Raw genomic sequence first — 20,403 nt, forward strand, 5'->3', positions numbered from 1 at the left:
TCTACATGCCTGGTTCCCACTGTGAAACATGGAGGAGGAGGTGTGATGGTGTGGGGGTGCTTTGCTGGTTACACTGTTGGGGATTTATTCAAAATTGAAGGGATACTGAACCAGCATGGCTACCACAGCATCTTGCAGCGGCATGCTATTCCATCCAGTTTGCGTTTAGTTGGACCATCATTTATTTTTCAACAGGCCAATGACCCCAAACACACATCCAGGCTGTGTAAGGGCTATTTGACCAAGGAGAGTGATGGAGCGCTATGCCACATGACCTGGCCTCCAGTCACCAGACCTGAACCCAATCGAGATGGTTTGGGGTGAGCTGGACCGCAGAGTGAAGGCATAAGGGCCAACAAGTGTTAAGCATCTCTGGGAACTCCTTCAAGATTGTTGGAAGACCATTCTCGGTGACTACCTCTTGAAGCTCATCAAGAGAATGCCGAGAGTGTGCAAAGCAGTCAATGTAAAAGGTGGCTACTTTGAAGAACCTAGAGTATAAGACATAACAAAAAAGTGTTAACTGAAATTAAGTATATCATTCCACATGTTAATTCATAGTTTTGATGCCTTCAGTGTGAATGTACAATTTTCATAGTCATGAAAATACAGAAAAATCTTTAAATGAGAAGGTGTCCAAGCTTTTGGTCTGTACTGTACATCCATGCGAATTCTGATTACAATACTCACGCCCCTGAAATGAAGTTAAAAAATGATCTGATTGCTAGGGATGTGCTGTCTGACAACCCCAAGCAAGACTGATTGCTTAGTCAGGTTGTTAGATATTTTTTTTTTCTTTAGCTGGAGATGCGATGTGATTGCAGAAGAGCCGTAGGAGTGGCCTTATAGCAGTCATACTGTGACATTTCTTGTCTCATCTGGGTTTTTTTTTTTTTTTTTTTTTATATAATCCAAAATGTGTCTTTAATAATGGCTGCTATCTTATATTGGCCACATTAATAAATGTCATGCTTGATGTAGCCAAATTTAATAGAATATACTTTTCTCAATCCCAAATAAATCTGAACCTGATAGCTAACGTTATGACTTTCCTGATTTCCCGTTAGTGAGGCTTGTATATACTAATCATTCCTACTTCAGAAAATCTGCCTGCGAAGCGTTGGGAAAACCAGTGGTTGCTCTTCACTTCAGTGGTTTGGCGATGTGCAATACAGGCCCAGGCTACTAAAGGAAATGGAAATACTTGGCAGCACACTTAGGAGATGTGCTCTAGCCCTCTGATAACCCTGTCTCACAAAGCACAGTTATTTCCTGTTTGTCTTTCACAAAGCCAGACACAGTGAACGGTCTCGGTTTTCCGGTTTGAAAGTCAAGTATTTCCAGTAGTTTCACAGAGTCTCGCACAGATGACAAAACATGCAGGAACAGTGGGGTATCACATTTCTGGAACCTTTTGAAACCTTAGAAATTCTCTCAATATTGTTTTATGCCTAGTCCTAAATCTGAATGGAGTATAAAATGTGATTTGTAAAATCTTTTTTGAAATCTCAATGTGGTTTGATCGTTTTGCTAATTGTCTTTGGAACAAAGCAGATGTATAACGTTTCGTCAGTGTTGCTGAGATTACAGGAAGTATTTAATAATAATAATCTTTATATAGCGCCAACATATTCCGCAGCGCTTTACAGTTTAACAGTTTCAATTATTTGTAATTCAATTCCTAAAAAAAAAAAAAAATCTACCCAAAATACCTTTTTTATTTATTTTTTAAATATTTACAGGATAGTGATGGGGACAAAAGTGATGACAATTTGGTCGTTGATGTCTCCAATGAGGTGAGTTCTCGGTTTAGATTAAAAGCGTTTTTTTTAGCTTGTTTTTTGACATGTTTGACATGATGCATATTGTACCGCAGCATGTAAAACTACTGTGTCTGTTTGCACATCTGAAGGACCCTTCTTCCCCAAGAGCAAGCCCAGCTCATTCGCCGCGAGAAAATGGAATTGATAAAAGCAGATTATTGAAAAAAGATGCATCGAGCAGTCCGGCATCTACGGCATCATCAGGGAGCTCTACATCATTAAAATCTAAAGAAATGAGTATGGTAGGTAAATGCTAAACTGATTCTGACACCCACTTTGTTCCATCTTCACCTGTCACAGAGGCGCTTAGTGAATACTGCTTGCACCACCCAACACTTTTGTAATATAGAAGATGGCAAGCTGGCCTTTTAGAATTAGAAGTCCTAGGAGATCCAAGATGGTCATGTAGTGTTGCAGTATTACTTTTACAAAGTTCATCCAAAAACTGTTGCCAGATATATCCATACATAAATTGTAATGCGTCCTTTGGTCTGGGAAATAAAACCTCAAGGGTATGTTCCCATAGGGCGCGTACACAGCTGACTTTCCAATGCAGAGATGCGTGCACAAAATCTGCTGCAAAATACGGTAGCGGTGTTGTGAACGAGTTGTCGTTAAATATCAATCACATACTGTGAAGAAAATCCATTGAGTAAATTAACAGACATTAAGTCTTTTAGCTTGCCAATTAATGCTGTAGAACTCGCTTTACATTGCAAAGGATAAAATGTGAGACAAATTGAATTTTCCAGAAACAAAGCTGTATTTTCTTTTTTCCCCCCTTTAAATGGAATCTTTAAGCAGGTTTTCGTTACCTCACCTCAGAGCAGCATGATGCAGGCAAAGAGACGATGTATCACTTAGGCCGATTTCACATTCGCGTTTGAGTCCGCAGCGTATCCGGCTTTAAATGAAGGGCATAAAGAAACAATGATGAATCTGTTTTTCGTTCCTTATGCCACTCAAATCTACAGACGCTATCACTTAATTCGAAATAGTACCAATATAAACTTCAACTCATCCCCCAAATGTAAGCCATTGCGCAACTCTATTGGTGGAAAGTTTAAAGTGTCCACAAAAAAGTATGTAGCCCTGACCTGGCTGTAATCGTTCTTACCCGCACAATCGACAAGGTAAAACTGCATAATAAAAATTTATAGATAATTCCTGAATTTCTTTGTTCATCCTGGTTGCCAAATGTCAGACTAGAGTGATGATGAAAATACAATCAATAGAAAGCTCAACTCTTGCAAAAAAAACCAAGCCCCTATTAAGATCTGTCTGTCAATAGAAAATGTTTTCCATGTCACTTGTAGCGCAAAGGATCTGGAATAGCGACATTGCTCCCAAAATCTTATCCAGTAAAATCCATGCTTCCAAAGTCGAATGGAGCCTTCTAAGCACAGCAGCGTGTCCAAACCACAGTTAACGTGAACATAATGGCATAGCTGCAGAGGGGCATAACACACTTAAAGGGATGGTCCTGGATTTAATGATGGACTTCTTCTCTTTCCAATAGGTTCAGTATGAGACTGGTAGGGTTCTAACACCTGTCGAACTCACTGATCAGAAACTTGCTCCATTAGTGACTAACAAACCGATATACGGATGGAACACCACTCCATCTGCTGTGTTCCCAAATAGTTTGTCCACGTAGAGGATACTACCTCGTTTAGGAGAATTTACTTTAGATATTATGGGGTACATTTTCTCCTAATATTTTTGTGAAAAATCAGGGGCTAAAACAACCTTTTTTTTTTTTTTGTGAGAGAAAACATATTTTTAGTTTAATTTCCACGACCCAGCATTATAAAACTCAAAAGCACCCATGGGTTAAAAATACGCACCAAACTGTGTGGATGCAATTTTTGAAACTGGGTCTGTTCGGGGGGTTTTATACTGTTTTGACCCCTTGAGGGCTCTGCAAATGGCGCCTGCAAACCATCTCCGATAAACTTATGCTCCGGAAACAAAATGGTGTTTCTTCTTGTTGAAGCTCTGCCTAGTAGTATCCACAATTACTTTATAGATTATGGAATATATTTTCTCCTATTGACTCTTCTAAAAAAAAAAAAATGAAATTGGGGCTAAAGCAACATTTTAGTGAATAAAGCAATGTAAGTTTAATTTTCACTTCCCAATAATATAAACTTTTGTGAAGCGCCTATGGGTCACAACACTGCTAGATAAATTCCTTGCCACATGTAGTTTCCAAAATGGAAGCTTTAGTGGGAGGGTTTCTGCATCTCCAGAGATCTGCAAATGCAACATGGTGGGGTCCACAATCTATTTTGGTGAAATCGCAGCTCAAAAAGTCAAATTAAACTTTCCCTTTTATGCCATACTACTTGCCTAAAAAGTAGATTTTGCCCACTGAGATCAGTGTTCACTAGAAATTGTGTAACACATTTTTCGATGCTTTTTCTTACAATACAGCTGTTGAAAATGAAAAATTTGTAAGACTAAAGTAACATTCTAGTTGTTAAATATACTTTTTCCTTACACTTTGCCGTGACACAGATACTGAACAGATAATGAACTCCCTGGATGTAGTTTTCAGTGCTTCAGGGGGTGCAATTTTTTAAAAATTGTATCACCATTGTGGGTATTCAGACAAGGGGATTTCAAAGTCATTTTAATCTTAGTACGTCTGGCTTGTGTTTTTAAAAAAATAAATGGAAAGCTTTTAACCCTTTTAATAATAAATTTCTTGAAACATTATAGCTTCATTTATTAAGATAACAAAGGTGTTAGAAGAAATCAGGTCAATATAATGTAGACATAGAAATTATTTATTCATTTTTGTGTGGCATAACATGAAAATTCAGTTAAAAAATTGGGAAGGTTTCAAAACTTTCTCCAAATTTCAGATCTTTTTAGAAACTGACATGAAAACTAAACATTTTTAGCATAGATCTACCACAATCGTGAAGTGCAAACTGTCACGAAGTAAAAAAAATGAAAAAAAATCACTGGACTTTGAAAAATCATCCCAAAGTTATTAAAGTGACAGATTTGAAAAATAAGTCTCTGCCAGGAAGTGTAAGCTGGCTTTGACGGTAAATGGTTAACTGGCCGTTTTATGGAATCATCCATTTCCCTGAAAAGTTTAGTGGTTGTTAAACTGCATCAGTGATTGAGGGCAGCAGTGCAATCACAACGTAAGAACAGTCTTGGCTCCGAATTCATCAAGACTGGCGACTTTTCTTGTGGAGGTGCATGCGTCTTCATTAGTGATGAGCGAGTACTCGTTGCTTGGGTTTTCCCGAGCATGCTCAGATGATCTCTTGAGTATTTGTAAGTGCTCGGAGATTTTATGGCTGATAGACAACTTGAATACATGTGAGGATTCCCTAGCAACTAGGCAACCCCCACATGTACTCAGGCTGGCTAGCAGCCGTAAATCATGCAGCTGAGGCAACGAAAACTGAATCTCCGAGCACTTATAAATACTCGGAGACCACCCGAGCATGCTCGGGAAAACCCAAGCAACGAGTACTCGCTCATCACTAGTCTTCATGAATCTGGAGCATCTGACAAATGGACTGTGGCCCAGTGTGTTACTCCAGAAATTCTGCTAGTGAGATTTCTGGAGTGGGGAACACCACAGCTAGTCACCCTTTAGGTGGACTTGAGAAACCATGCCAACATTTTGCAACTTCTCAAAGCTTTTATTCCACTTTTTTGATTTCGTGGAGTCAAGGCCTTAATGTATTTGGGAGATTGTAAAGTTCCTTCTTTGTTTTGGCTGTATGATGGTTGTCAGATCCTCTTTAAACTTTGTATTTTATAAATGTGTGAACTTTGCTTGTAAGTTAAATGCAAAGCAGTGGAAACATACATCCCACAGAACATGGCGTTTGGCGCCTGTTTGTGCATTAAGTGATGGCAAATTCATGAGGCCTGCGTTTTTCGCGAGCTTAGTAGGCCAATTGTAAGCGTGTTGGATGCAGCGTGCTCTTCATGCCAGATAGTCCTTAATTTGTCAAGCTCTGTGAAAAGACCACATTGAGGAAATTATATGCAGGCTTAGAAATGAGTTTTAAACAATCTCTATGCGGCTGTAGCTAGGGAAAAAAAAAAATGTGTAACACTTTCTACAGATCTGAGTTTTCGTCTTGGCAGTAGAATGAAAGGTCAACATTTCTTTCTCACAAGTTAATGCTGTCAACATTGTGTGGATTTATGAAAATTGGCTGAAGGCGCGGGTATTAGATGCCCAGTATCCCAGCTGCTGTTGTGATAAATTGTGTAATATGGCTTGGATTAAAAATAATACTCATTTAATTTGTTTAATGATACTAGCATGAAAAAGCCAGCACGCCTGTCCTGAAATCAAGCACGCCAACTCCTCGTAGCGATGTACCGACTCCCGGCACAAGTGCTACATCAGGTCTTCGTCCGGGACTTGGCAAGCCTCCCTCCATGGACCCTCTGGTTAACCAAGCTGGTGAGAATTCCCTTTTTTTGTCACGGCTGTTTACATTGCATATTTTACGTACATAATACCCTATGAATCTTAAATCTGTTTTTCTCCCCTTTCCTCCCATCAAAGCGGGCTGATGAATAGCAGATGTTTGCACTCCATTTTCAGCAGCTGCGCCACTTTCCGTCAGACTGTTTACACTTGGCTTTATTTTAATTCCAAATACTCCAATTTTCAGAAAGGCAGGCGGGAGATATCCATCTACGTATTCTCAGTGTAATGCCGGTCTCAAACCCATAATTCCCAGTTCCAGTTGGTTAATATTTGCTATATGCATACAGCAAATGAACGCAGCGATGTTTACTTTCGCAGGCAAGTCCTTTCATGTAAATCCTTGCAGAAATCTATTTTCCTTTTGTGAAGCGACTATTAAAATTCAGGAGTCTGGCCTAGAATAAGATTAATTCCAGATCTCTCAGCCTTTATCTTTCAGTTTTGGCACAGGCAAATATATTGTAAACAGAGATCAGGCAATGGAAAAGAGGGGTGAAATTCCATTACAGGAGAACGCAAGCCTGCAACGGAGAGGACAATAAAGCCGCAAAGTTCCGCTGCATTTTATTTATTTTGTCCATAAAGTGTGATATTGGAATTGTATGTGCACCCTTCCCTATGTTTTCTAATGCATCATGACCTATAACAAGCCCTTCTTCTTTCATTTCAGCTGCTGCTGGTTTGAGGACACCTTTAGCAGTTCCCGGTCCCTATGCTACCCCATTTGGGATGGTACCTCATGCAGGAATGAATGGTGAACTTACCAGTCCAGGAGCCGCATACGCAAGTTTACACAATATGTCTCCGCAGATGAGTGCAGCAGCTGCAGCCGCAGCCGTAGTGGCATATGGCAGGTCACCAATGGTGAGGGCAACGTTTTGTTTTAAAATTAAAAAATGAAACTGTCTCAATGTCCTTTTTTTTCTTTTTTTTTCTTCTCATTGCACTCAAATTGGTTTTGTGATGCATCTTTAACTGTATTGCTCTGCCATGTTTGAGCTTTTTGGCAGGAATTTCGCACCCTAAATACACAAGGATATAGGTGAACTCAGCCTAGTAATGAAGAATCTGTTATCTCAAGGCTTTTGTAATGGAGGCCTTTAGTGGTCATCACCCAAGAAGCCAAACATTAACTGCAGTTTCCTATTTTCTCCAGGTTGGCTTTGAAACTCCTCCTCATATGCGAGTGCCAGGAATGCCCCCAAATCTAGCTGGAATCCCTGGAGGAAAGCCGTACGTATACAATTATTCACCCAAGTGACCATTCATTCATGCCGAACACAGCCCCCTATATTGATGTCAGCTAGTAATGGAACAGAAAAAATTTGACAGCACTTTTCCTTTTATCGCTCCTCAGCCCTGTCTGTGGCCCCAGTGAGTGACTGTATCTCTACCTGCACACTAATAGAGGTGTCGCTACCATGCTAAAATCTTATCTTTTTGGCAATTCCATCAGTTTGGAGTAATGACTGTGCGAGTTTCCAGGGTATACTGGTGTTCACCTGCGAAACTGGGTGGACTGTGTCTTCACACTTTCCATCCTGATTCTAAAACCTTCAGCATTTTCCAGTAGCGACATTGAGACTAAAGTTTTAAAGGGGAGGCACAGATGGAGCCTCCTGGTGACCTTGCTTGACCCTGCCACATTGTTTTTTTTTTTTTTGGTTAGGCTCTGCCTTGTATTTCATTGATTTATGCACATACTCGCCCGATTATTCTAACCAAAAGTAAAGCTTACGATTATAAACTGGAAACGATCATGTTCTACCAACATTTAGGCCGCATTCAAACATCCTTGTTCCATGTACGTGTTGTTTATAGTTTAATAGACACACATGTACCTATTATAATCTATAGTGATATTCACATGTCCGTGTTTTGTGCAAAACACATGGGGACATGTTCTCTTTTTTTGGCAGTACAGATGATGACCAATGCAAGTCTGAAAAACACACCATCTGTGTATATGTCCTGTCTGTGTTTTACCATTGCAAAGTATAGGAGAAGCATGGAATGTCTTTATCCATCAGTGAAAAACGCTCATGCACATCACTTATGACACCAGTATCATTTTTTCACGTATATGTTTAAACATGGATGTGTGAGTGATGCCTTAGATGAAGTCATGTAAGGTTAAAATCCATCTATTTGCCTCTTACACAAGCTGGGCCCTTTTGCTTTAGTGTATTGAAATCTAGAGACCGTGTGTACCCCAGTAGAGCGGGTAAGCTGGATATCCTGTTAGAAGAATGCCCTTATGTAGTGTCACACGTACAATAAGTGGAAGCCCCGATTGTTGTTGCACTGATTTTGTCACAGAAGATGTATGTCAAGTGAGAAAATAGTCCTATGTTTAAAGATTTCAACTTCTAATTGTTTTCCAAGCTTCAGGCCAAATCGGAAACACTATTTAATCAAGTGTTTTCCTGCTTACAGCAGAACGCCTGTCCTCATGCAATTATTACAGATCACATTGTAGTGCTGCAACCGAGGTGTTCCTTGCATCATTGTTTAATGTAATTTTGTCCCCCAGGGCTTATTCCTTTCACGTTACTGCAGACGGCCAGATGCAGCCGGTCCCATTCCCTCCTGATGCTCTGATTGGCCCCGGAATCCCTCGGCACGCGCGGCAGATAAACACACTAAATCACGGGGAAGTGGTTTGTGCAGTTACCATCAGCAACCCCACTAGACACGTGTACACCGGTGGAAAGGGATGTGTCAAGGTCTGGGACATTAGCCAACCTGGCAACAAAAGCCCGGTCTCTCAGCTGGACTGCTTGGTAAGTGGAGCAGGAACTTGTGTTCTAGGTAATGTCTCCTTGGAGAATGATCAAGGAAATGATTTTTTGGTCCATCGCTTGTGTTGTCTTAGAGCCTTGAATACTGCCAAACACATTCTCGAGGTTTTCTAATGAGTACTGTTATTTTGGCACAGGACAATTTTTTTTTTTTTTTTTCACTTTTCCTCTAGTGATGTGTATTTTAGGAGTGCCCTTGGTTAATATTGCTTCTGACAACACTTCCTCATAAAATTACCAGATTTGTTCTTGTGGCAAAGTCTAGTGGTGTTAGCAGTTACACACTGGCATGGGGGCTTCGGGCTGCTTCGGATCTCTTGGCTTCTTGTTCAGCTCCACCTCAGTACTACTTCATTGTATGATAGTTGAAAGAATGGATTCCCATGCCATGTGGGCCGAGCCTCCGTCATCTCCGCTGTGTGTGTTTACTTTGCTTGTTTGCCAATTAGGTGGTTGGAAATTGTTAGAGGACGGTTATGAAAAATAATCTTAGGACTTGGCGTTGCTCTGAGTGTACACGTACAGACTGCCTTTTGTCATTTGTTTAATGGAATGTACCTGTGCAAATAATGGTGCCCTATTTATAACACTAGAATAGTAAGTGAAGTGTTTATCTTGCATCTAATCACAGAAATAGTGGCCCGTACCGTAATGTTCATGGGTGGTTTTAGTTTTCCACAAGTTTACAGAAGCAGTGTTTTCACATGTGAGCGTCCATAGTTAAGCACGCTGTTGGCGTTTGTAGAATACCTAGGCAAAATGCAAAAATCATTTTAGATTTTCTGTTTTCTATAGAATCGAGATAACTATATCAGGTCATGTAAATTGCTCCCTGATGGATGCACTCTGATTGTCGGAGGGGAAGCCAGCACGTTATCCATATGGGACCTGGCAGCTCCTACCCCACGTATAAAAGCAGAGCTCACATCATCTGCTCCCGCCTGCTATGCTCTGGCCATCAGCCCCGATTCCAAGGTCTGCTTCTCCTGCTGTAGTGATGGCAACATTGCCGTGTGGGACTTGCACAATCAGACCCTTGTAAGGTAGGTCGTGCCATCTCCTATTAACTCTGTAAGTAAACTCTAACTTTACTGGGGATCAAATCTTGTTCTAATATCGGTTCCTTCTGTTTATCATCCGGACCATGGATGACAGATTTTATTTTATTTTTTTCTTCTAAAATGCTACAATTGAGCTTTGTGGTTCACAAATACTTCTACTTTTACATGCAGTTTTGTAACAGAAGCTATAAATGGTAGCTGCTTTTAGTGGTCCTGGAATCTCCTGATCACTTAGATTTATAACTGACAAGTGCACTGCCACCTACCGTAAATGATATACACAGGCATATACATGTATGTAGCATTAGATCGTGTGTGTGCGTTTACATTTGTATTTTTTACGTCTAGTAAATGTCAGAAAAGTAGTTTATTTTCAGATGAGTGCATTAACATGGTGTTTATTCCATGAATTAGATAGACAGCATACAATCTTGGGTGAAAAAACTCAAAGCTGCTTTATTCTGCCATGTACGGCAACATTTTGATCTGCCATAGGTCTCAGAAGTTTGGTAGGTCAAAACGTTGCAGTACAAGGCAGAATAAAGAAGTTGAATTTTTTTTCACCCACGATTGAATGCTGTCTATCGAATTAATCTGTGCTCGCACCTTTCTTTCCTTCTTAATACCTCGTATATACCGTAATATTGCGCTGCCTCCTAAAGATCTGCCGTGGAAGTAGAAGACTCCCTTTTAGTATTCTCTTTAAATAATGACATCTCTTTTGATGGCTTTCCTGGAGGGTAATGTCATTTTATTATGGAGAAATGCTGACATAACGTTCTTGGGAGCTGACCTTTTGTATTTTATGTTCCATGACCCTGGCAGTTGGAATATCTTAATACCAGCAGCGAATGCCAAAAGGGTTAAACAAGGCTTAGCAGGGATTTTGATTTAATTGCTCTTAGAGCTAGGTTGTATGTAGCTCACATCTTCTTGAATCCTATTAGGTTGGCAAACCTGCTTGTATAGGAGGCCAGCAAACTATTCTGTCTGGAATAAATCCATGAGGCTTTACAGGCTGTTTGGCAGGCACATGACAGATTTGGGACTCTGATAATTCTCCTCTCAACCTTCAGATGTAATTTTAAGCAAGCCCAGCCAGTGTCCTTTCCCTTATCCACCCGCCCCTCCTCGTCAAATGCTATGGATCTGTTAAACACTTTTACACGTCTCTTACATGAAGAAACGTGTGAGCTATAAAAACTTGGATAATGTTCTATCTCTTAGTGTTCATTAATAGTATAAAGTTCATCTCGTGCAGATTTGGTCCTTCCAATCCTCTGCCAGAGAACGGTGTGCCATCACGCATGCCACTAGGAAGGTAGCTACATACGTGCTTCTCTTCATTTATTTGTAGGAGAGGAGCGATAATTGCAGAGTACTTTAACCCCTTTAACCCCCGGATGGGATAGTACGTCCGAGGTCAGAACCCCCTCTTTGATTCGGGCTCCGGCGGTGAGCCCGCATCAAAGCCGGGACATGTCAGCTGTTTTGTACAGCCGACATGTGCCCGCAATAGCGACGGGTGGAATCGCGATCCACCCACCGCAAATAAGTACTTAAGACCATCGGGCCGGAAATGAGCACATAGCTGACCCCCGTCATGTGATCTGGGGTCAGCGATGTGTCGGCATGACAACCAGAGGTCTATTAAAGACCTCTATGGTTGTTGATTCCTGATTGCTGAGAGCGCCACGCTGTGGTCGGCACCCATAGCAATGCTGTAATTTAGCTACATTGGGGCGATCTGCGCATCGCTCCTATGTAGCAGTCGATCAGCAGATACCATGGAGGCTATTGAAGCATGGCAAAAGAAGAAAAAAGTTTTAAAAAATATGAAAAAAATATAAGTTTAAATCACCCCTCTTTTGCCCTATTCAAAATAAAACAATAATAAAAAAACGAAACCTACACATTTGGTATCGACGTGTTCAGAATCGCCCCATCTATCAATAAAAAAAAGATTAACCTGAACGCTAAACGGCGTAGTGAGAAAAATTCTAAACGCCAGAATTCCTTTTTATTTTGGTCGCCGCAACATTGCATTAAAATGCAATAATGGGCAATCAAAAGAACGTATCTGCACCGAAATGGTATCATTACAAACGTCAGCTTGGCACGCAAAAAATAAGCCCTCACCCAACCCCAGATCACGAAAAATGGAGACGCTACGGGTATCGGAAAATTGTACTATTTTTTTTTTTTTTTTTTTTCTTTTAGCAAAGTTTGGATTTTTTTTTATTTTTTTTACCACTTAGGCCAGGTTCACATTGCAGTAAAGCTGCGTTAACGCTATAGCATACACGCCATCGCGTTATCCTATACCGCTAGCGCAGATGATTCATCTGTGCTAGCGGTGACAGAGCCTCAAACGCTGCAGCCCGCGTCCGAGGGTCCGTCACTGAATGACGGCACATCGCTAGCACATGACGATTATGGCATGCGTTGGCGATGCGCCCGATAATAGCGGTTAATGGCAGCGTTAACGGACTGCGTTACACTGCGTTATGCCACGGTGTAACTCAGTCCGTCTAACAGACTGCCATAACGCAATGTGAACCCAGCCTTAGATAAAAAATAACCTAGACATGTTTGGTGTCTATGAACTCGTAATGACCTGGAGAATCATATCTGGTCAGTTTTAGAATTTAGTGAACCTAGCAAAAAAGCCAAACAAAAACAAATGTGGGACTGCACTTTTTTGCAATTTCGCTGCAATTGGAATTTTTTTTCCTGTTTTCTAGTACACGACATGCTAAAACCAATCATGTCGTTCAAAAGTACAACTTGTCCTGCAAAAAATAAGCCCTCAAATGGCCATTTTGACAGAAAAAATTAAAAGGTTATGGCTCTGGGAAGGAGGGGAGCGAAAAACGAAAACGCAAAACCGAAAAAGCTCGGGTCATGAAGAGGTTAATTATGAAAGTGCCTTGTGTCCAATATGGAATACCCATATAATTAGTACTGTTATTGTGCTTTAAAGTAATTTAATGATGTCTAGTCTTATACATAAGCTGCCATTTGCCCTCCAAAGGGGTAGCCACAAAGTTCCAAGAATTCCAGATTGGTTTTTGATGGTACCAGAAATTGACATGGTTTTGGAAACGGTTTGGTGCCTTTCTGTGCAGTATTAAAGTTACAGTAGCCTTTTGAACTTGCTTCTAATAATGCTAGCAGCTTGAACCTGTGGTTGTAGTTTAGATGTGTTAGCATGGGAGGGTTAGTGTTCCATTTCACTGGATTTACAAGAGATGACACATGTAGGGAAAGTCCAAAGCTAACAATGTAGCAATGTTTACCTTGACTACTGGCAGGAAATCATTATTCAATCTTGTTTGTCTTATCAGGCAATTCCAGGGCCACACAGATGGAGCCAGCTGTATTGACATTTCTAATGATGGTACCAAGCTCTGGACTGGAGGTTTGGACAACACCGTGAGGTCCTGGGATCTACGTGAAGGCCGACAGCTCCAGCAACACGACTTCACTTCACAGGTAACTGGTTTATTTTTGGAGGTAGCTTTTGTTTCACCCACTTTTTGTTTGTTCAACTTCTAGCCACATAAGCTTCAGCTTTACATGGCCTACAAACCATGCCTTGGGCACCTGCTCAAGTTTCTTGGTTTCATGTTGACATCTCCAGTCTGTTTCTACAACCAGAGCAGCCCTTGTTTGTTTTATGTGGTTACCTGACATGGCATTGACTTACTATCATATCCCTCCCCACACTGTTGTGGAAAGTTGTTAAAGAAAAAAATGCTAAATTTCAGCTAACAACTGTTAACTGTATCTCTACAAAGCATATTTTCAGGAGCGGATAACCCATTAATGCTATTAAGACTTCTTAACTCTGGTCTAATACCTGGAGCTCTTTAGGATTTAAATGAAAGCTGTCAGGTGATTCACGCTGTCCAAGCCATAGGGATCATGAATCGCCACTTGGTTACATGATTGCGACCAAGTATATTCTTCTCTGAAATGCTCTGACATTTCAGAAGAAAACTTACTTTAAAAGAATCTGGCTGTAGACTACAGGAAAAGACTAAACTAATCTGGCTCTACTCCTGAGTGGCCATTCCCAGTGTTGCTAGAGAAGATAGTTGGGTCTCTTCCAATGTGCACACATGGATGAAGACCGGTCAGTTACCCGCAAACTAGTTTGGCAGACAAAACTTAGTGTTTCATACGATATGACCATGCTGCCTGTGGTTGGGGCTGTATAAATTGCCTATCAGAAAAAAAAAACTATTCCATGGTTTTGTGTCACTAGTAAGGTGGGGCTATGGTTACAATTTGTTGAATTTATTCTGAACTGGGCAAATGCACTCAACATTGAAATTGCTATTCCTAGAGAGAAAGTTGTGTAAGGTAAAGGATAGTTTGACATTTTTTTTTTTTTTTTACATCTCCACTAATTCTATTTTGATTGTGTGGTAAAATGAATGGTATCATTTAAAAGTACAACTCATCCGGCAAAAATAAGCCCTCATATACCTACGTGGACAGAAAAATAAAGGTTATGGCTCTAGGAAGAGGGGGAGGAAAAATGGAAATGAAAAAAATAAAATGGGCTGCGGCATGGAGGGGTGAAAGGGAACCTGTCACCAGTTTTGTCATGTAATTAAAACTGTCGCCGTCGCGGCTCGCATCTGCAAAGCATAGCCAGTAGATCTTTCAATAAGTTTCACAATTGGATATGTTAAAAAAAAAAAAACAAACAAACAAAAAAAAAACAACATAAAATACAAGTAATAGAATTTTGTAGAGCCAAAGACATCACCACACAAGAGAGAGGATCCGCCTATCAAGAACGGGAACCTGTTAAATCTGCTACATAATGTACTCAAAAACAGGAGAAAAAAAATTCCAAGTGCGGTGAAATTCTGAAAACACAAATCTGATATTGTTTCTTGGGAATTAGTTTTATGGTGTAATTTTTTGGGGAGGTAATAATGGCCATGCAGTATGATTCTCCTCATCAGTACGATTACGGCGGTACCAAATATGTCCAGTTTTTTTTATTTTGGTGGTGAAAACAAAATCTGAAGTTTGCAAAAAGAAAAAATTAAGTTGTTTGACATTTTTTGTGAGCCGGAATATTATTTTTCGTCCAATGAAGCTGTATGATAGCTTATTTTTGGGGGGCCATACTTTTTTTTTATTTTTTTTGTTAGTACTGTTTTGGGGATAGATTTGACTTCTTAATTACTTGTTGCAGCATTTTTGGGGGTGGAATTTTGGCTACCAAAAACCCCGTAATTTTGGCGTTGTTGAATTTTTCCCGTTTACGGCGTTCACTGATCTGGTTAATTGTTTTTATATTTTAATAGATCAGACTTTTCTGATTGTGGCAATACCAAATGTGTATTGAAGATCACTTGTGCTGTACGCAGTGATGCTTCAGCTTCGCCTCATATAGCAGAATGCTGTCTCCTTTGAAGCTCTGCCACAGGCATCACAGGCACTCCGATGGATGGAAGCAAGGACACTCTCACTCCTCTGCGCACAAAGTGCTGCTGTCAGATTGACAGCCGCATTTAATCAGGTTAACAATTGCCTGTTAGCGGCAATTCCTCGTGTCGTGAAAGGTTTAAATAATATATACTCCGGTGAGCAGTGGGCATGAACTGAAAATTACAATTTGCTGGGTTCTGACTTGGCAAAACAGTACTGTTGCTAAAGAGTAGGATCTCATCTGATTAACATATGTATGGCTGTGTTATAGGAACTTCAAACAGATATTATCATTACTTGCTGCTTACTTATTGTGGTGTATCACTAACAGTTTGTGATTTAACCTTCTTGATGCTCTTGCATACCTTCTAGATCTTCTCTCTTGGGTACTGTCCAACGGGTGAATGGCTTGCAGTAGGAATGGAGAGCAGTAATGTGGAGGTTCTACATGTTAATAAGCCTGACAAATATCAGCTACACCTTCACGAGAGCTGCGTGTTGTCCTTAAAGTTTGCCTATTGTGGTAAGTAGATTTCGAGACCTATTGTGTTTAAAATACTTCACGTTTTAAAAGGAATTCTGGATTAAAAACTACCAAAATACTTCAGACAGAACAGTGAAAATAACGGTTGTAAGTCAGGTGGGATGAGCTTTGTTTCAGTAGCTGATTAAGTTTGGGCATTGCCTTGGCAATAGCGCCAGCCAGCAGCGGGTGCGACGCTGGCATCTTTAAGGTCTGATGGGGAACACTGTGACATTGTCCCCTTCCTGTTAGTGTCTCTAAACTGTAGCTCAGGGCTAGACTGACTAAAAGGCAGCTATGCTATAAAGTCAGACCACAGTGAATGTGCGCTGAAAGCTGCGAACACCCCCAACTTTAATGTTAGCAAGTTATTTTATTAGTGCCTTGGTCGATCCTGTGCCAAGCTTGTGTTGGAGATCATCCAACACTTTTTTTCTTTTCCTCAGTGTGAGGTTGGGTGGCTAACCAATGCTGTGTAATACGTTTTTAGGCAAGATTTATGCTGTCGTGCGCAGCTGGACTTTGAAACTGCCAGATTTTCATTCTTTTATTGACTGCTGATATAGGAAAGTTGCAAACATTCCTGTATGACTTGATGGGCATTTAAGTATGAAATTTGTTTTAGGCCTCCAGACTGGGAGCACACAGGTACTGGTGTGCCCGAGATTGCCGGATGCTAAATATTGGTGGGCAATTAGCTGCTATGAAAATCCCTGGCTTTTCCTGATTAGTTTTTCTATCCTTGAAATTCTGCAATAAATGTTAGTGTGATTTTCCTTATTTGTAGTGACTTATTTTTTTCATTGGCACAGGTAAATGGTTTGTGAGTACAGGGAAAGACAACCTTCTTAATGCCTGGAGAACTCCGTATGGAGCCAGTATATTCCAGGTGAGTATTTACATTAATTTTATAACTTTAAGGCTACGTTCCCACTATGGTTATTTGAGTTTTTGATGTTACAGATTTTCTGCACTTATTAGGTTAATTAGGTTATTTGATTTTATTTTTTAATGTTTATTTCTACATGCATTTTTATTACATTTTTGGCTCTTTGGTATGTCATGTTTTCTATAAAGCAGCTTTGATTTTCGATGCTTCCTGGCATTTGACTTTGGTAAAACTTTGATAGTTGTGTGGATTATAACAGTTTTTAATGCATTTCCAAAACGGGGACACTTAAACTACAAAAACTTTACCTGCAGAATTTCTGCATAAAATACAATTCAATGGAAAAATCCACACATAAAACACAACATGCCTGCAGAAGAAAGACGTTTTGCAGATTTAAAAAAAGTGCATCAAAGGTCAGCTTAAACACCTTGTAAAAAAAAAGTGGCATGAGATTTCTATGAATCCCATCCACTTTCCTGGGAGCTGGAAGACTGCGTGCTTTTTTTTTTTTTTTTAATTTATTTTATTTCTTTCACACCGAAAATAATTGTCAAACTCAATATGCCAACTTAACTTTTATATATACCGTATATACTCTGAGTATAAGCCGAGATTTTCAGCCCATTTTTTTTTCGGCTAAAAGTGCCCCTCTGCTTATACTCGAGTCATTGTCCCAGGGGGTCGGTGGGGGAGGAGGAGTGGCAGCTGTCACATCATACTCAATCATACCTGCTCCCGGCGCGGTCTCTGCACATCCCTGCTTCTCCGATGGTCTCTGGCGCCCGCAGCTCTTCCTGTGTTCAGTGGTCACATGGTACCGCTCATTAAAGTAATGAATATGGACGCGACTCCACTCCCATAGGTGTGGAGCGCATATACATTACTTTAATGAGCTGTACCATGTGACCGCTGAACAAGGGAATAAGCTGCCGGCGCCAGAGACCATCGTAGAAGCAGGGACCGCGCCAGGATGGGGTGAGTAGGACTGGGGGAGGGTGAGCCATGCGATATTCACCTGTCCCCGTTCCACCGCCGGGCTCTGTCTTCCGTGTCCTCTGGCTGTGACGTTCAGGTCAGAGGGCGCGATGATGTGGTTAGTGCGCACCCTCTGCCTGAACAGTCACTGCAGAGACCCGGAAGACACAGCGTTGTGCGGCGGTGAAACAGGGACAGGTGAATATCGCAAGTGCTGGTGTCCTGAGCCAGCGGTGACTCCCGCACCTGGCCCCCATAGAGCGCCGTTGTCCCCACCTGCTCAGGACACCGGCACCAGACCCCCAGCGACAAGTGTCATTTTTAATTTTTTTTTTTTTTAATCGCAGCAGCATATGGGGCATATTCTATGGAGCATCTTATGGGGGCCATCAACCTTTGTGCAGCATTATATGGGGCATAATATTCTATGGGGAATCTTATGGGGCCATCATTAATCTTTTATGCATCATTATATCGGGCATAGTTTGATATGGAGCATCTTATGGGGCCCATCATGAACTTTATGGAGCATTATATGGCACGTATTTTGTATGGAGTCCATCATGAACTTTATGGAGCATTATATAGGGCTTCTGATTCAATATGGATATTCAAAAACACTTAACCTACTGATGTCTCAATCAATTTTACTTTTATTGGTATCATTTTTTTTTTTTTTTTTTTATGTTTGAAATTTACCAGTAGCTGCTGCATTTCCCACCCTAGGCTTATACTCGAGTCAATAAGTTTTTCCAGTGTTTTGTGGCAAAATTAGGGGTCTCGGCTTATACTCGAGTCGGCTTGTAATCGAGTGTATATATGGTACTCATTTAAGTTTTAAGAATTGTGAATTAATCCCTTAATTTTCTTCCTACAGTCCAAAGAATCCTCTTCTGTGCTGAGCTGTGACATCTCTGTGGATGACAAATACATTGTCACTGGATCAGGGGACAAGAAGGCTACAGTCTATGAAGTAATCTACTGAAAGTGGTGGCTGGGAAACAGCCTATAAAACGACTACAAATGTGCACCACCACCGCAGTCCACAATAATCCACCATGTGCGTATATGTGAGGACTATAGTGACCAATCATCACTGAAGCTTATCCACACAAAGTGACGGCTGCCATATTTTTCGAAAGACTATCTGGGCCAAAATCTGTGGGTTTGTGTAGAAGTAGGAAGACTGTTCTAACAGAAAAGAAGAATGGGATTTTAACTTGGATTTTAAACTCTACCTGTGCATACAAAAAGACGTATATCCATATATATTGTGGGTTCAGTAATGGCTTGGAACAAACTGAACTCGAGAGAAGATGGACATCAAATGTCTTAATGTGTCTGCTGAATTTTTTTTTTTTTTTTTGGTGACTCGTGTTGAGGCACAGATATCCTGAAGATAGATGACTTACCAGATTCTTGAAATACAAGCTCCTAAATATTGTTGTCCATTTCTTTACTTTTTTATTATATTTTTTGTTGAAGGTTTTTGTATAAAATGTAAATATATTTGTTTTCCTACAGTAAAGGCTTTAGTACCAACAGCATTTTTTTTATTGTCAAATATGTAAATTGATACCCATGGTGTATATAAGATTTGTAATTATTTGGTCAGGTTGTCAAGGTCTATTTTACTTTTGGTGCACTGTAGTAGGTATAGTGAAGTTGTAAATGTTGTAAAGTGCAGCTGCAAGGACTTGTCGTCTGGGTACTAGGCTGCTAGTTTAATGACCTATAGCTCATAAGCTTTTTTTTTTTTTTGTTTGTTTGTTTTTCTCCTATCTCAATCTACTTGTAACTTCATAACTTTACCTATGTGGAGGTCTTCCTGTTAACTCTGACATTCAGAAAACCCTTTTTTTGCACAAAACTGAGACCCCGAAACTTAGACTGGGTACAGACCAGTGTATTCAATGGTACACGTACAGACAGAAATCGCCGAGCTGAATGCGATCTACAGCATTTGGGACTACGAAACTCTTCATTTCTGGGTAAAATCTGTCTTCAGTGCAGACAGATTTTTACATTACTGGAATGGGAGACAACTGTCATTACTGATCACATTCTATGCAGGTGAGAGGGGGAGGGGAAGGAGTGGGCACGAACAGAAGAGGGCCCCTGTGCGAGAATAATATATGGGACCTTTGCAGTGATTTACATAAGAAATGACAGTTGATGAGATTTTATCTCTGTAATGTAGAAATCTGTATTCACTGAAGACAGATTTTACCTGTGATTTTGAAAACTGTTAGTCCTGGAGTAGAAAGTAGAAGATTTCTTTTGATAAGATATATTATGAAATCTCACTTTTCATGTGTACTTTTGGTTTTTATGAAATAAACAGTTACGGTTTTCATTTTTAAGTACTGAAGGTGAGACCTGGTCAAAGCAAAT

At 40.4% G+C, this 20,403-nt stretch overlaps 1 protein-coding gene across 8 annotated transcripts in view; it reads left to right on the forward strand.

Annotated features, from left to right (window-relative positions):
* The window catches only part of TLE1 (TLE family member 1, transcriptional corepressor), a 56,241-nt gene extending 36,685 nt beyond the window's left edge, over positions 1–19,556 (forward strand). For 4 of the 8 annotated variants that reach the window (XM_077248991.1, XM_077248994.1, XM_077248992.1 and 1 more), the window contains 11 exons: positions 1,743–1,796; positions 1,877–2,065; positions 6,129–6,273; positions 6,974–7,167; positions 7,460–7,536; positions 8,837–9,086; positions 9,900–10,147; positions 13,513–13,660; positions 15,992–16,142; positions 16,955–17,031; positions 18,887–19,556. In XM_077248991.1, the coding sequence (XP_077105106.1) occupies positions 1,743–1,796; positions 1,877–2,065; positions 6,129–6,273; positions 6,974–7,167; positions 7,460–7,536; positions 8,837–9,086; positions 9,900–10,147; positions 13,513–13,660; positions 15,992–16,142; positions 16,955–17,031; positions 18,887–18,994 (1,641 nt within the window). In that variant the 3' untranslated portion in view covers positions 18,995–19,556. The remainder of the gene's footprint in view (positions 1–1,742; positions 1,797–1,876; positions 2,066–6,128; positions 6,274–6,973; positions 7,168–7,459; positions 7,537–8,836; positions 9,087–9,899; positions 10,148–13,512; positions 13,661–15,991; positions 16,143–16,954; positions 17,032–18,886) is intronic. The other 4 variants (XM_077248993.1, XM_077248997.1, XM_077248995.1 and 1 more) reach the window with 1 other exon arrangement.
* Positions 19,557–20,403: the final 847 nt, after the last annotated feature.

The sequence above is a fragment of the Ranitomeya variabilis genome, chromosome 1 (genome assembly GCF_051348905.1).
Source record: "Ranitomeya variabilis isolate aRanVar5 chromosome 1, aRanVar5.hap1, whole genome shotgun sequence".
NCBI classification, from domain to species: Eukaryota; Metazoa; Chordata; class Amphibia; order Anura; family Dendrobatidae; genus Ranitomeya; species Ranitomeya variabilis.